The sequence below is a fragment of the Desmodus rotundus genome, chromosome 8 (genome assembly GCF_022682495.2).
Source record: "Desmodus rotundus isolate HL8 chromosome 8, HLdesRot8A.1, whole genome shotgun sequence".
NCBI classification, from domain to species: domain Eukaryota; kingdom Metazoa; phylum Chordata; class Mammalia; order Chiroptera; family Phyllostomidae; genus Desmodus; species Desmodus rotundus.
In genome coordinates, this window is record NC_071394.1 from 97,071,591 (window position 1) to 97,088,889 (window position 17,299).

Sequence of the window (17,299 nt, forward strand, 5' to 3'; positions counted from 1 at the left end):
GGGTGTTAAAATCCCCAACTATGACTACATTTCTGTCTGTCTCCTTTTATGTCCATCAAGATTTGCTTCACATATTTAGGTGTTTCCTGTGTTGGGCATAAATGTTTACTAGGGTCATATCCTCTTGTCGGATTGTTCCCTTTATCATTATGTAGTGTCCTTCTTTGTGTCTTACTATACTCTTGGTTTTAAAGTCTATTTTGTCTTATATAAGTACTGCTACCCCAGTTTTTTTTTTCTTTTCCATTTGCATGAAATATCTTTTTCCACTCCTTTACTTTTAGTCTGTGTGTATCTTTTGATATGAGATGGATCTTTTGGAGGCAGCATATATATGGGTCTTGTTTTCTTACCCATTCAGCTACCCTGCCCTCTTTTGGTTGGAACATTTAAGTAAGTCATTTACATTTAAGGTGATTACTGATAGATATGTATGTAGTGACAATTTATGGTTACACTTTTCCTCAGTGTTATTTTTCTTTCTCTTTTTTCTTCTTTTTAAAGCAGGCCTTTAAAGCAAGCCATTTGTTGTGGTACTGGTTTCGTGTTAACAAACTGCTTTAGCTTTTTCTTGTCTGGGAAGCTCCTTATTCTCCTTCGATTTTAAATGATGGCCTTGCTGGAGAAAGGATGCTTCGTTATAGGTCCTTGCTTTTCATCACCTTGAATATTTCACACTGCTCACTTCTGTCCTGAAATGTTTCTGTTGGGTAGTCAGATGCCATTCTAATTGGTGCTCCCTTATAGGTAAATGCCTGCATTTTTCTTGTGGCTTTTAGGGTTGTCTCCTTGTCTTTAAGCCTTGTCTTTTTAATTATGACATGTCTCAGTGTAGGTGTCTTTGGATCCAACTTGTTTGGGACTCTCTGAGGTTCCTGGATTTGTGTGTCTTTTTCCTTCACCAGATTAGGGAAGTTTTCGGTCATTATTTCTTCAAATAGGTTCTTGGTCCTTTGCTCACTCTCTTCTCCTGGTAATCCCATGATGCAGATGTTGTTACACTTCATGTTGTCCAAAATGTTTCTTAAGCTCTCCTCATTATTTTTTAGTTTTTCTTTTTGCTGCTTTGCCTGGGTATATATTTCTACCTTGCCTTCCAAGTCACTTATTCAATATTCTATTTCATCTGACCTACTGTTTACTCCTTTCAGTATATTATTTATTACAGATACTGCATTCTTTAGTTCTGACTGGTCCTTTTTTCTGGTCCTTTAGTTCTGACTGGTTCTTTTCTATGGTCCTTTATCGTTTTTTCATGTTGTTGAGTATCCTTATAATCATCACTATATAAACTCTCTATCTGATAAATTGCTTGCCTCCATTTCATCTAGTTCTTCTGGAGAATTCTTTTGTTCTTTCATTTGGGGTCTGTTTCTTTATCTTCCCATTTTGGCTGCTTTGTATTTTCTGTCTTAGCTGTTAAACTATTCTGCTGTTAAACTAATCAAGGCTTAAGCTCTACAGGGTGGGGCAGAGTAATCCCTGTGGGCGTGCTTATTGCTTCCCCTCAGGCTGATGCCACTTGGAGAGGAGTGGTTTGCCTTAGAAAGATGGCTTCTGTGGCATGGGGACTCAGCACAGGGATCCTGGTGGCTGTTCCATCAGTTCTCTCCCCAGAGCCACCCGTCACAGACTTTCCTCAGGTGTCTCTAGTCCACTCTGCCATCCCTCTGCCAGAGCCCAGGGTAAGTGGCTACAAATGAAATTTTGTGCATTGACCCTTTAAGAGGCTCTCTGCATGTCCAGCCATCTCTCCCTGGCAGACAGAAACCCTGATGCTTTTTACATCTGGATTTTATCTGGGTTCCATTCTGGCTCTGGTGCTATAGGCTGGGAAGTCCAGCTTGGGGTTTGGACCCCACACTTCTCAGGGGGAACCCCCTGGCTGCTGAAATAGCCCTCCAGCAGTTTAGCTGCCACCTTCCAGCCCTCTGCACTCCCTGCCAGTCTCGTGGTGGTGAAGTGGTTTCTTCTCTCTGTCCTTGGTAATTAGGCTTCTCTCCAGCTAGTATTCAGTTGTTTATTCATGGTGATTTCTCTATAATTTAGTTGTAATTCCAGATTGATCCTGGGACGAGGTTAGTGTGGCTTCCACTTACTCCTCTGCCATCTTGGATATATATTTTTTATTTACATGTTTCATCTTGTTTTCTTAAAGAAGCCCCTTTAACATTTCTTATAATACAGGTTTAATGGTGATTGACCTCTTTTAGCTTTTTTTTTGGGGGGGGGGGGTCTGGGAAGCTCTTTATCTTTACTTTGATTCTAAATGATAGTGGTGCTAGGTAGAGTAATCTTGGTTGTAGGTCCTTGCTTTTCATCTCTTTTAATATTTCTTGCTAGTCCCTTCTGGCCTGAAAAGTTTCTGTTGAGAAATTAGTTGGCAGTCTTATAGGAGCTCTCTTATTGGTAACTAACAGCTTTTCTCTTGCTGCTTTTAGGATTCTCAGTTTGTCTTGAACCTTTGCATTTTAATTATGGTGTGTTGGTATGGGCCTCTTTGAGTCTGTCTTGTTTGGGGCTCTCTGCACTTCCTGGACTTGTATGTCTATTTCCTTTGCCAAGTTGGAGAAATTTTCAGTCATTATTTCTTTAAATTAGCTTTCGGTCCCTTGCTGTCTTGTCTTTTTGGTACCATTATGATGTGAATGTTGTTCCCCTTGCTGTTGTTCCAAAGGTCCCTTAAACTAGCCTCATTTTTTAAAATTCCTTTTTCTTTTTGCTGTTCTGGTTGGGTGTTTTATCTTTTATTGAAGTTCTCACGAGTTCATCTATTCTTCCTCTAAGTTTATCGAGCATCCTTTTAACCAGTGGTTTAACCAGTGAATTTTGTATTTGGTAGGTTGCTTGTCTCCATTTCACTTAGTACATATAAATTGCCCTTCATTGCTGTTGGCATGTCTGTGGGTGGGGTTGACCCTCAGCCTCATGGGCTCTGAGAGCTGGCCCTGATTACAGCAGATAAGCTTTCAGGCCCTGGACTGATCCCATGGATCTGGAGTAACTCTAGCAGGCCCTTTTGTCAGCCAAGTCTGCCCTTCAGGTGTTTCATTTGTGGAGCTCATTGGTTGGTGCTCTGGTGTGGTGTGAAGCCAGCCACTGGGAGTGTTGGTTCTGGAGCCTCTTGGGGGGGCCTCCAGTACAGGCCAAAGGCAGCTGCCACTTTTGTTTGGCTTGAAGGCTCTTGGGAGAGGTTATGCTGCAAACTGATGCCAGCTGCCACTTGTACCATGCTTTGGTCCCTTTGGTGGGCACTGATGTGAGCTGAAGCTGTCCCTGAAAGGGACCAGGCCCACAGTGGATCTGCCTTGGGCCGGCTGGTTAGTGTGTGGGTTCTTGACTCTGTGCAAGGAAGACTTGACAATACAAGTCCAGGTGATTTTGAGAATATGCTTATTAAAGCTGAGGACGGTGAAACAAAGTGGCTTAGGATAGAAGAAGCAACAAGAGAGTGCCTAGGTGGTGCTCTGCTTTGGCCCTCTAGAAATGTTAAAGGGAAGAAGTGAGTCATGCTGGGCTGCATGAACTCACTGAGAAGTGAAAGTCACAGTGACAGAAGTGAGCCAAAGCAGGGCTGCTGTCAGCTCACCGAAAAGTCAGAGAAAGCTGACTTTTGAGACAGGTTCAGAGAGTTGGCTTGGGATAAGCTGCCATGCCCACTGCTCCCCTGGTTGCATGTCTCATGGGGACCCTTAAGAGTTTAGGAGAAAGAAAGTAAAAGGTAACGCCCAGGAAAAGTAGGGGCACCAGTGTGTTCCAAGGAGAGCGTGTTCTGGGTTCGTTTTGAGTGTTCTTACCTGTTTTGTAAAGGTGGGGATCCCAGGGAAGGTCCTAGGGGAGGGTCTCAGCAGAATATTCATCAGCTTTCCAGGTGTGTTCTTTAATATGCTGAAGTGCCACAATGAGTGCATGGAGGGACCAGGGTCATTTCCTGGTCAGCCTTACCTCTCTCTTGGACTTGTTTGGTTCTGATTGGGTGTTTTGTTATGTATTCCCTTCATCTGTCCTTGGGTTTAGCTGGCACAGATGGCATAATTGGGACTCTCTTATCTTATCTCCCTGCCCAGGGTGATTTAAGCTATTTACTCTCTGGTTAGGGAAGAGAAACGTAAACCATTTGGTCTCAAGTGTCCTTGGTTAGGGAAGATGAGATCTGGCTGTTTACTAGCTGGCTGTAAACAATTGCTCAAATTGGCCCCATTTGTCTAACCATCTTTCTCAGTTTGTTTTCCCATTTGTCAAAATAATTCTCCTGACATCTAACTATCCCGTCTCAAGGCCAAGCATCATTTGTGCCAAGCTGTGGCCACTTAGTTGCAGCACATTCAAAGCCCAGACCGGCTACCTTTATGCCAAGTTCGAGGCCATCTGATGGGAACTGCAGTGCATGTTGAGTCGGTCACCACTTGTGTTGGGCTTGGGCCTGCTTAGTAAGAGGTACAGGCCACAGCAAGGCCAAATGCTGCTTGTTTGGGGCTTGTGGACCTTTGTGGGGTTTGGGGAAAGCCCACGGTACAAATTCAGGCAGGTTACTTATGTGGAAAAGATGCTGAACGTGGCTGGGGCTGGGTACGTGAGTTGAGTGGCAGCATCACCAGGGCAGGGCAGACAGTGTCGGCCAAGTTACCGAAGACCTCACATTTGGCACTGACCGGGTGGGGGGAGACTTTAACAAAGGAACAATGGTGCCTGCCAGCACTTCCACCAGGGAGAGAGCTATCCTGACCCCTGCTCCTCCTGCCCTCACCCTGAAGCTGGTCTGTTTAGTTTCTCCTCCTGTGTCCCTGGTGTGTTTTGAGCGCCTGCCCCAGGACTGGGGCTTAGAGTTTGTGAGTGAGTGAGTCAGTGGATGGCCCCTTCATAAGGAGCTCCTAGATCTCCAGCAGCTCTCTGTCTTACTTGGGCATAATCCTTGCTGGCATAATCCCAGCCGGATGTTATGGGGACACTACTTCTTGGCACTGGTGTCCTGGCCTGGGGAGCCCTGTGTGGGGCTTTGACCCCTTGCTCCGCACGGGGGCCTCTACAGTCAGGACATCCCTCCCAGTACTTAACTAGCACACCATAGGTGTGGGATCTCCCTGTTCTGCATCTCCACCCCTTCTGCCAGCCTCATGGTAGCTTCTTCTGTATTTCCTTAGTTATGGGACTTCTGTTTGCCTACCTTTCAGGTGATTCTCAATGATGGGCCATAATTTAGTTGTAATTTTGATGTGGTCATGGGAGGAGGCGATCACAGCGTTTACCTGCTCTGCCATCTTGACCAGGCTCCTCTTAGGTTTTTAACAAAGAATACCCTTAGTTCGTCAGGCTCTGTGTCCTTTCCTTCCTGCCTCACTCCTTCTTTCCCTCCCTTTCTTTACCTACAGCAGACTTACAGCAAGTTAATGTACAGTCTCTGATCTAGAAGAAGACCTCCAAGGGGGTGTTGCCTGGGAAAAGCCTAGCTGATCACCCAGAAAAGACTATAGGGCATCACCTCAGAATAGTCACTTAAGTCACAGGGTCCAGTTCTCATCTTTGTAGGCTTAGAAATTTGATCTGTTGGTGTACTTAGAGGTAGCTCCTGCTAGCCAAATTCAGGAGAGACTGCCATAAAAACTAGAACACGCTTTTATAATTTTCCTGGAAGAAGGGAAATTGTCAGGTCCCAATCACCGCTTCCTCTGCTTTGGGGGAGATGAACAGGTGAAGAAAGAAGTATGCTTGGTGAGCAAGGAGGGATGGGAAGTCTTCAAATCTTACAGCCTCTAGCGGAGGCACCCTCCCATCCCCGCTCGTGGTACCGATGTGCAGCATGGACGTCGCTCGTGTCCTCTAGCACCCCTTCCCTGGAAAGGGCAATCTGGGCCTCTTGGGTCTTCCTCGCCTTCCTTAGAGACTGTTCCCTGCCTCCGTTTGCATCCTTTTCCCAGTTGCCGGCAGAACCATATGATGGTTAGGTTTAGGCTTTCTGTATTTAGTGGCATTTAGTGATGTTCCAGCTCAGCCTTCCTGAAGTTATTCCCCCACATTCTTCATTAGTGACCAGATGTTCCTGACTGTGTTCAGGAGCCCCAGACTGGGAAGCTTCGTACCGCTGATTGCCAGCAGTGAGTCTGGGGGGAGTGGAGGAGGGAAAGCACACTGGGCTGGAGGGGTGAGAAGGCTTCTTGGGCCAGTCAGGACTCGCTCATGAAGGAAGGTGGATTGTAACTATTTAGTGCAGGGAAAGATGGGGTGCAGTGTCTTACACAGCAGACCCATTATAGACAAGGCAGAGTGACAGGGGAGTCAGTTTTGTGGGGAAAGGTCAGGGCTATCTGAGAAGACCAGAGCTGGGGTCCGCTACCTAGCAGTTAGATCTTCTGAAAGTCATCAGACCTCTCTGAACGTGAGCTCTCCTGTTTGCACCGCGGGCGCAGTAGTAACACTCCTCAGAGTTGTTACGGTTAAGTGAGACGGTCAGGAAGTGAAAGTGCTGGAGTGATGATGTACAGTTACTCATCAGGTCTTTCGTATTCTCATTTTGTATGTTTTTCATAATATACTCGGGGTGGGGAGGCCTCTTGCCCAAAGGTCTTCATTCAAGGGATATGTCAGTTATCCCTCTTATAAGAAAGAAAAATTGTTAAAATCACATGGCGGGGGGGGGGGGGTGGTCACGCAGGATCGGTCCTGCATTGATGACGTGAGCGCTGGTGCTGGTACATGCTGAGTGCATTCTACCATTCCGTTTACTTTTGTGTGTGTGAAGTTTCCCATATTGTATTTTTTACCACATAGTTCACAGATAAAGCTTCTTTCCAAAGCAACCTCCTAATAGGCTCCTCACCTACATTTTTCAGTCCTCTATAATCTGTCCTTCCACACTGTAACTCAAGTGGCTTTTTCTGGAAAAAACCTGGGAAGGGGTGTGTTTAATAAAAGTAAACAGTTTTCTATATGACAAGACACTCATAACCGTTCCTCTCCTGCCGTCTGTTTTAAATCTCTGAGAAAGACCAGACCATGGTTTCCTAGCTGACTGTGGGCCTTTTGTCTCATCTTGAATTCACACTTAATCAACATTACAGCTGAGACCGAGGTGTCTTGGAGCACAATTAGGGTACTCCTGTCCCCACCCCTCCCCATGACTCCCTTCCCTGCCTTTTTTCTTGCTGTCTTCTCTTCCGGAACATACTCTTCTCACCCACTGACACCCCCTCCATTTTGCAGACTCGGCTTGGTATGACCTTCACCATGACATTACCCCTGATGTGTCTGAGCACTGTGCGTACGCGTGGCTGTCAGTTTGTCAGTGTTCTTCACTGGGCTTTAATAAGACCTGCACTTTTGAGAGCACCTACTGTGTGATAGGTTACTGTACTGAGCATTTTTAGATGTGTTTTTTAACCATACCCTCGCCAGTATTAGTATTTATAATTTTTTATAATTTTATCTATCTGTTTTTAGAGAGGGGAAAGGAGGGATAAAGAGGGAGAGGAACATCAGTGTGTGGTTGCTTCTCACACGCCTCCACCTGGGGCCCCGGCCCGCAACCCAGGTGTGTGCCCTGAGTGGGAATCAAACCAGCGACCTTTCGGTTTGCAAGCCAGCACTCATTCCACTGAGCCATACCATCCAGGACTATAATTCCTTAAGACTTGCCCATCCAGTGTGGCTCAGTTGGTTGGAGCATCTTCCTGTGCACCAAAAGGTCACAGGTTTGATTCCCAGTTGGGGTCCATGCAGGAAGCAGCCAATCGATGTTTCTCTCACATCAATGTTTCTCTCTCCACCCCAACTCTGGAATCAGTAAATATTAAAAATAAGACTAAAACAGCCACTTATTATTACAGAATCTGTGTGTATTCATGGTGGTATAAATGTGAGAAAGTACAGATCAGCAAAAATAAGAACATGAAAATACCATAAACCATCAAGGATTGCTGCTGTTACATGGTGCGGTTGCTACGGAAAACGGTATGGCAGTCCCTTACAGAACTAAAAATAGAATCACCATGTAATCCAGCAGTTCCACTTTTGGGCATATACACAAAAGAACTGAAAATAAGAACTCAAAGATTCAAGTATTTGTACACCCATACTCATAGCAGCATTATTCACAATAGCCAAAAATTGGAAACAACCCAAGTGCCCATAAATGAATTAATGAACAGACTAATTGTGGTCCATACACACAATGAAATATTATTGCACCTCGAAAAGGAAGGAAATTCCATGCGTGCTGTAACATGGATGAATCTTGAGGACTTTATGCAATGTGGAATAAGCCAGGCACAAAAAGAAGACGCTGCATGATTCCACATATATGAGGTCCCTAAAGCAGTCCAATCACGGGGATGGAAAGGATGGTGGTTGCCAGGGGCGGGGGAGGGGGAGTTAGTGTCTAGTAGATACAGAGTTTCACCTGGGGAAGAAGAAAAGCGTTCTGCAGGCGGATGGTGGGGATGGTTGCCCAGCAGCGTAAATGTGCCTATTGCCACGTGAACTTTTCACTTAAAAATGGATAACATGGTAAATTTATGTTGTGTGTATCTTTACCACATTTAAAATGTTTTTAAAAGCACATACAGTATGCTTTCATTTTGGAAAAAATTAATTAAAATATTTACATACACATAAATACATGCATTTTAAAATCTGGAAAGACATACAGAGTGGGGTGAAAGTGGGTTTACAGTTGTGTGTGGAAAATAGTAAAATAATACATAATAACACAGGAATAAACTCTGTGTTTCACATACTCACCACTGTAAACCTACATCTGCCCGCCCTGTGTATGGTGGACTAGGGACATAAAAGACTGCCACGAAGTCGCTGGGAAAATCCAGATACTAAACTGTCCTTGTAAAATAGCCGCTAACACAAAATACATAAGCCATTATAAACAAGGTGCTTACCCTAACTTCGTATAAAAAAAATATACTTCAGTTCACCCATGGATCTAGCAGGCTTCAAAATGGAGAGAAACTATTATTAAACATTTTAAGGAAAAACCACTATTAACATTATGTCCTGTTGTTGAAAGGCAATTCTCAGAATTATCTCACATGAATATTCACTTCTGAAAGTAATTAGTAGAGATCCACAGAGTCTGTCACAATATATTTACAACTCGTTAATTAATAAGAACTCTTTCAGGCTGTAGGTTTTCTGGTTCATTATGTACACGGATTAATTTCTGTCGGGCATTCTCACATTACTTCTACTTCTATTTCTTTTCCAGGGGAGTCTTCACAGGTAATGGTGTGGGCCAGTTCAAGTTTACATTTAAGAGGTTTTGTCCAGTGAGTCCTTTCCCGTATGTGAAAGAAACTGGGATGGCCGAAGCCTTTCCCAGATTCTGCAGTGTCACATGACTTCTCTTCAGTGCGCTTTGTCACACGTCTTTGAAGTTGTGTGACCCATGAAGGCTTTTCCGCATTTCTTACAATGACAGGCTTTCTCTCCAAAATGAGTTATTCCGTGTGTTTATGAGGAGCTGGGGTCTCTGTAGGCTTTACCGCGTTGTTTACATTCAGACAGTTCCTCTGCGGTGAGAGTTCTTTGACGTTACTGAAGATCACTGGGACCCCAAAATGCTTCACGACATTTCTTTATTTACATCCTTTTTCTCCACTGTGATTCATATGTTTGAAAACTGTGATAATATCTGAAGCCTTTCCCACATTCCTTATATTCATAAAGTGTCTTTTCAGTATGAATTACTTTGTGTGTTTTTAAGGAACCAGGATCTCTGAAAGCTTTACCACCTTCACAGAGCTCCCCTCCAGTCTGAGTCCTTTCGTGTCTTTGTAAAGCACCGTACTGCCTGTAGGCCGTCGTGCGTTACTTACATTCACAGTGATGCCTTCCGAATCCTCGGAAACGTCGACGACAGCTGAAGGCTTTCCCACATTCCTTATATTGATAGGGTTTCTCTCCAGTTAATTTTCTTTACTATTTTTGAAAAAATTTGAAATGATTTTATTTATTTATTTTTTAGACAGGGGAAAGGACAGAGAGATGGAGAAACATCAATGTGAGGTTGCCTCTCACGTGCCTCCTACTGGGGGCCTGGCCCGCAACCCAGCCATGACTGGGAATCAAACCAGTGACCCTTTGGTTTGCAGGCAGCACTCAATCCACCGAGCCACACCAGCCAGGTCAAATATTGTAGTTTTCATTTCTAGAAGTTCCATTTAGTTCTTTTTATATTTTCCATTTTCCTTTGAATTCTTCAGCATATCAGCATATTTATAATAGCTGTTTTTAAAGTTCTTGTCTGCCAATTCCTGATTCCTGCTGATTCACCTGTCATTCCTGTTACTAATTTTTCTCCTGGTTTTGGGTCACATTTACCTTCTTTTTGGCATGTCTTAGTAATTTTTGACTGAGTGCCAAACATTTTGAGTGATTTGAGTGTTTGGATTTTGTCTTCTTTCAAAGAGTATTAAAGTATGTTTGGGGTGACAATAAGTGATTTCCTAGATAGGGTGTATCGAAAATACTCTTTCTGCCCTGTCTGGTGTGGCTCAGCGGATCGAGTGCTGGCCTGCGAACCAAAGGGCCACCAGTTCAATTCTCAGTCAGGGTACATGCCTGGGTTGTGGCCAGGCCCCCAGTAGGAAGCATGCAAGAGGCAACCACACATTGATGTTTCTCTCCCTGTCTTTTTCCCTCCTTTCCCCTCTCTAAAAATAAATAAATAAAATCTTAAAAAAAAATAAATTAAATGCTCTTTACTTTAGGACTTGTTTACCCTTAATACCAAGATATGTGCCTCTGGGATCTCCTTACTGTGTGCTCTGCGTATTCATCCAGGTCTGTACTCGGGCTAGACACAATGAGAACGCCTCCCAGTTCTTTCTTTAGGGACAGAATTAGACATCTCAGTGAAACCTTCTTATATATGTATATCTTTTAGCAAATAAGATAGTGCTACACTAATAAAATAGTGTAGCACTATCTTATTTGCTCCTTACCCACAACCCAGTAAAGTAGATAATGTGATTTTCCTTTTATAGATAAAGTTAGCAAGGCCCAGGGAAGCTGATTTTGTGACTTGCTCATAGGTTGCAGGGCTGGATGTTGGGCCCAGGTCTTTGACTCCATTACAACCATACCCTATAAGCTCCATGAGAAAAAGGGAGCAGTTTTCCAGAGAGTATTTCCTCAGTTGTGAGGTGCACATTTTACACGTGTTATTGTATCTCAGATCAAGAGGATATATCTTGAAATAGAAATATATGGGATCACTTTTCTTCCAGAAAAGCCATGATTGAATTCGTTGTGGTGTGTCTAAAATCTCTGTGTTGTCTTAGGCCCTGACTAGTCTTGCTCAGTTGGTTGGACATCGTCCTGCAAGGCGAAAGGTCACTGGTTTGATACCTGGTCAAGGCACATGCGAGAGGCCGCTGAACAATGCCTCTCTCACACATCAATGTTTCTCTCCCTTTCTCCCTCCCTTCCTCTGTCTCTAAGAATATATATCAATAAAAAAATAAAATCACCATGTCTTAGAACCAAGGAAATATGTCTCCAGTGCCAAGTAGAGCCTTGATACGTAACATATGCGTAATAGACATTTGTTTGCTCGGTTCAAAAATACAGTGATTTTATATAGCAAAGTGTTTACAGTTTTATGCCTCTGCTTGTTTCTTCAGGTATTTTATGCATGGTGTGTGTCGGGAAGGAAACCAGTGCCTGTTCTCACATGACTTGGCAAACAGCAAGCCATCTACCATCTGCAAGTACTACCAGAAGGGCTGTTGTGCTTACGGAACCCGTTGCAGGCAAGAGCCCCGCTCCCGCCCCAGCTGTCACACTGAGTTGGATGCCATCAGGGATTCAGGTCCTTCGTTTGGAACATGGGTCTTGATGAGGGAAAGCTTAAATTTAAAAGTAAAAGCGGGGGGGGGGGGGGGAGATGAGGGACATCTGTAATAGTGGCAACAATAAATTTTTTTTTAAGTAATATGACAACATTACAAAAAGTATGGCAAATAATTTTGAAACCTCAGTTTCAGTACCCAAAAACTTAATTTTTCAGAAACAGTTTTCAGGCCTTATGAGTCTCTAGTCATAAAATTGCACTCATAGTATATATAAGATTGTATATCTTTTTCTTTCCCACTTAACATGTCATGAGCTTTTTCCTATGCCACTACATTATCCATAACTGTAATTTTATGTTTCATAATGTTAACAATCATCATTGTATTAACTCTGCCTCTATGAGAAATTTAAATGGCTTCTAGTTTTTTGCTGTGAGTACTCCTGCAGTGAACATTTATGTACATAGAGTCTTCCTTTTTGCCACCGACATCTGTAGATAACTTTATAACTTTTAAGCAGGGAAATATTGCAGAAACCTGTTCTTGTCCTTTTGCAGTGAAGAGCTGCTTTGTTCTTCCCTGGGCTGCAAAGCTCCCTCCATTGCCTCCTCTGGCTGCCTAAGGGACAGTGGAAGTTGGCCCACCTTGCCCCGCCCCTGCCAGTGGGTGCCCCAGAGAGACAGCCCAGGAAAGGCTGGTCTCCTCTGCTGCTACATTGGCCGTTAGTAACGTTGTGGGCACTCCTGCCGAAAGAGCACTGGGTCGGGTGTCAGGAGATTTCAGTTCAGTATCTGTGGAATTTCCAGGGTTTCTTTGTGTGGCCTGAGGCTGTGTGTCTGTCCCACTCAAGTCCTACGAGGACACTTAGTTGTCAGTGATAGACTGCAGTGTACCGCTCACTCTGAATGCCAGGCAGTTCTTCCTCAGTGATAAACCTTTTATCAATTAAAATATGGGGAAAGATTGTTCCATTCTCCATCTCCATAAGTGGAGCGGAAGCGGGACGTTCCCCGTCTGGGCGGTGTGGGAGACGTGCACGTAGTGTGTCCGTAATGCACCTGCTGTGTGTTTTCTTCAGATACGATCACACGAGGCCCTCTGCTGCAGCTGGAGGTGCTGTGGGCTCTGTGCCCCACAGTGTGCCCTCCCCAGGCTTCCACACTTCTCAGCCTCCTTCCGACCTCAATGCGCCTATTGTGAAAACTAACTTACATGAGCCTGGGAAACGTGAGAAGAGAACATTGGTACTTAGAGACCGAAGTGAGTGAGCAGAACCCTTTTGTTGCCTCTTTTTGAAAAGCATTCTTGTCTTGTTCTTCATGTTCCTTTATGGTCTTCTCTTGATAAAGAGGGCTGCTAACCTAAACCTCTGCAAGCTGTCTGAATGTAGATACACCAGATCTGTCCTGAGAACAGCCTTCATTTGGCTGCAGAGTATTCAGATGATGCATTTGGCCTCGTACCCAAGGCCGAGCTGAGCCCCAAGTTTGGCCTGGCAAAATATAAACAGTAACTTTTTTTATCAGCGTGTAACTGCCATCCTCATAGTGTGGTTGCCCAGTTCTGAGAGGCACCAAACCGTTCATTTCAAAGCTACATATTTTAATAAAGACCATGTATCACTAGGTTTGACCTCTAGGTCACGTAGCTCTTATGCTGAGCCAGTGTTTGCCATTTTAGGTTGCACCTTTGGTAATAGAATATGTTGGGTTTTGGGGAGTGGTCCCTACCCCGGAACAGGGTTTGGGGAAGAAGAAGGCTACAAATCATAAAAGTTGTTTATTGGCTGGTCGTCAGCAGGCGAAGGGATTTCTAGTTCTCAGAATTGTGTGACAGAAGATAGGCAGATTCCATCCTAAGCAAGTAAGTAATTGATCCAGTTAAATGTGCCCCTCTGAAAAGGCCAGAAATGGGTGTGTGTGGTGGGAAGGGAAGGGATGTGATGGGAAGGGACTGTGAGGAGGGGGGGACCATAGGGCAATTTAATGTTGACCTCAGGACCCAAAGACTCATTCCAGATTTTCATTAATTCTAGTTCATTTTAAAATGATAGGAACTTTACTGGTACGAAGGAAACCACTGTATTCTATTGACCATATTGTAAATTTTCTTTGACTTTTATGTATATATGAAAAATATATATTGATACACACATTTTAATTTTAACTGTTCCAAATGTTGACATTTCCATACTTGCTGGGGGTTTTTGTTTTAAAAGATTTTTTTTAGATTTATTTTTAGACACAGGAGAAAGGAGGGAAAAAGAGACAAAAAGAAACATCAATGTGTGGTTGCCTGTTGTGTGCCCCCCACTGGGGACCCGACCCACAACCAAGGCATGTGCCCTGACCAGGAATCGAACCAGCAACTCTTCGGTTCGCAGGCTGGCACTCAATCCACTGAGCCACACCAGCCAGGGCCATACTTGCTGTTTTTAAATAGTAACTTCAGTGTTCTTTTGTATAAATATATCATGGTCTGTTTTTGCCATTTCCCTGTGTTACCCATCATATTTTTCATTTAATGTCACTGTGAACATTTTATGCTTTTATTTTTCCCACGTGGCCTGTTTTTTCTGTATGTTCCCAAGAGAGAAATTCACAAGGTCAGAGTTTCTTAATCTGTTAGGTTTTGACTAGCTGCTTACCAGCGTGGTTGGGCCAGTTTTCATGTATGTGTGTGCTGTGTGCTTTATATTAAGATCTCTCTGGCATGGCTGAAGAAAAGGCTTGCCCAAGTGTGAGCAATCCGGGAGGCAGTGATCCCCAGAGTAGCCTGGAGGTGAAGCCGCATTCCTACCTAGACGCAATCAGGAGTGGCCTCAGTTACGTAGAAGCCAGCAGCTCCTACAGCAGCGAGCAGCAGCTGTGCCCCTATGCGGCGGCCGGGGAGTGCCGCTTTGGAGAGGCTTGTGTCTACCTGCATGGGGACATGTGTGAAATCTGTAGGTTACAAGTCCTGCATCCCTTCGACCCAGAGCAAAGGAAAGCTCACGAGAAGGTAAAGTTACAAGCCTTTGTGTGAACTCATTTTAAGAAGTTTGAAATGCACGAAATGGCAAAGTTGTGGTATTTCTGCAAACATCTGTCTGCCAGTAATACTTGCATTATGTACCTGGTGTATTTTTATCCTATTTTAAGTCCTTTTGCCTACTGTCATTTGACAATTCTTGGTTATTTAGAATAAAGAAAAAAGGAAAGACGTGAGAAACATAAAGCTATGCAGAGTTCAGAGAATGCATGTGGCTCGGGAGCCGTGTGTGTGGCAGGCGCACGCCCTTCCTCCCTGGGGGTACCTGTCACGGTGGCTGCAATCCATCCAGGCTGAGCTCTAGAGGATTTGAGGAGCCCACGTCATGGAATCTGAGGAGCCAGGTGTGGAGGGGACCTTGCAGGTCTTTAGATCCCAGTGTTTAGGAGGCACTGCTTCACAGTGGGCCCTGTGCTTGGTTCAGGGCTCTGAGGATGAGTGAGAAAGAAGGGGCGGAGCCCATGGCTGCACTGTAGAAGCCTTCACGGTGTGTGGGGGTTGAGTCTGCCACCCTCCGTTGTCTTCCCGGGGGGGCTGTTCAGGTGAGCGCAGAATCAGAGCTCCTCTCTGCACGCAGGTGTGTCCAGGTCTTTGCGCTGTGCAAGTTGATTTATCTCACCTCTGCGTCCACTGTGAGCTCCCAAGGGCAGAGCCCAGGTCTTTGTATTCTTTTCATTGACTCTCATGCCTGATACACAGTACCGTACATCACCTGCTTAGTGAATACGTGAATTCATTAAGTAATTGGTTCTCTTGAGAAGTGGTGCTTTTCACCTCTGACTCTGGACTGCCAGCCTGATGTTTCAAGTTAAGGATTATTCTGTATTTCTGGTGTCATTGTGGTTCAGAGTGGGGAAGGATGGTGCCCAGAGGAGCCAGGAGACCAGGATCCCAGTTCTCATGGGCTCTGTGATCCCACAGTGGTCCGGTATCTTTCGGGACCTCTGGGGTCTCAGGTCTGAATTGGAGGTGATATGCTAGGCAAACAGGGGGCTGCGCCAGTGATGCCTTGAAGTCCTCTTCATGATCTGAGGGAGCTTCGTGTCCTGAATCCAGGGATTGCTGGGCCCTGCCCAAAGCAGCGTGGTCCCTGTTCCGTCCTGATCTTGGTTGTATGGCAGTGTGCTGGCAGCTGCTCCCCAGCAGCCCTGAACCTAAGAAGGTTTCCGCCCTCCTCCTCTGTCCTTCAGATCTGCATGTCAACATTCGAACACGAGATGGAAAAGGCCTTTGCCTTCCAGGCCAGTCAGGACAAAGTGTGCAGTATCTGCATGGAAGTGATCCTCGAGAAGGCGTCTGCTTCTGAGCGGAGGTTTGGGATTCTCTCCAACTGCAATCATACCTACTGCTTGTCCTGCATCCGGCAGTGGAGGTGTGCCAAGCAGTTTGAGAACCCAATCATAAAGTAAGTACAGCAGTAAGGGGTCTCATCTGTAGAAGTGGGGGAGAAAGTTTGGCTTGGGACCTTCTTCCATCTACTCCTAAGTCCTCCCTCGTCCTCCAGAGGTGTTTCAGTGCGGAGGATAACTGGTGAGCGCTGGCCCCTGGGTGTGTGAACTTGGGCACTTCACTACCCTTCCTGAGCCCAAGTGCCTTTTCCTTTGAAATATGGGTAACAATTCCTGCCAAGTTTCAGAGTGTTGGAGGGACACTGCAGGGACCGTCTGAGTGAGTAGGTTGAAGGCACTGGCCTGTCAGACTCCAGCACTAACAGTTACTGGTGGCTGCCTTAGTCCTTTGCCTTTTGCCCTTTTTATGCTTCATTTTTTTTCCATCTGTAAAATAGGGTTGTTGGATGATTAAATGGAATAATGCATGTAAAACGTTTCACATGTCTGATACAGGGGACATGCTCCATGGAGCCAACACAGGGTTCTTTTCCCCGCTGTACTGAGGTGTAGCTGACACGGAACAGCACAGGAGGCTTGCGTTCTGCAGCGGGCAGGGCGGGAGGAGCAGACTGACACTGACAAGTGACTGCATGCTGCGTACTGTTTTCGAAACTCGTCACACACATTAACTTACCCTCTCAGAGGCCTGTGATCATCCTCACTTTACAGATGAGGAAACTGCGGTATGATGAGCTCCAATAACTTGCCTGAAGCCACACATTTGTGTGGTAAAATAACAGCCTTACTGAGATACGAGTGTACAATTCAGTGGTTTTAGTGTTCACAGAGTCTGTACAACCATTACTACAGTCTAGTTTTAGGATATTTTCATTATCTCAAAAAGAAACATGTATTTGTTGTCCCTGCCCATCCCTCCCTACTTCCAGCCCCCCGTCGCTACCACTAATTCACTTTCTGTCCTGTGGTTTTGTTTATTCTAGACATTTCATATAAATGGAATCTTCCAGTATTTAGCATTTTTGTGTTTGGCTGGATCTTTCACTTGGCATGGTGCTCTCAGAGTTCAGCCATGTCGTAGCGTACGTGCTTCAGTCCTTTCTGTGGCCGAACGCTGCG

General features: G+C 44.9%; 1 protein-coding gene across 1 annotated transcript in view; it reads left to right on the forward strand.

Moving 5' to 3' along the window:
- The window catches only part of MKRN2 (makorin ring finger protein 2), a 43,090-nt gene that overhangs the window by 15,138 nt on the left and 10,653 nt on the right, over positions 1 to 17,299 (forward strand). Inside the window, exons 2-5 of the mRNA XM_024556428.4 lie at positions 11,631 to 11,759; positions 12,880 to 13,061; positions 14,503 to 14,801; positions 16,022 to 16,236. Coding sequence (XP_024412196.1) covers positions 11,631 to 11,759; positions 12,880 to 13,061; positions 14,503 to 14,801; positions 16,022 to 16,236 — 825 coding nt within the window. The remainder of the gene's footprint in view (positions 1 to 11,630; positions 11,760 to 12,879; positions 13,062 to 14,502; positions 14,802 to 16,021; positions 16,237 to 17,299) is intronic.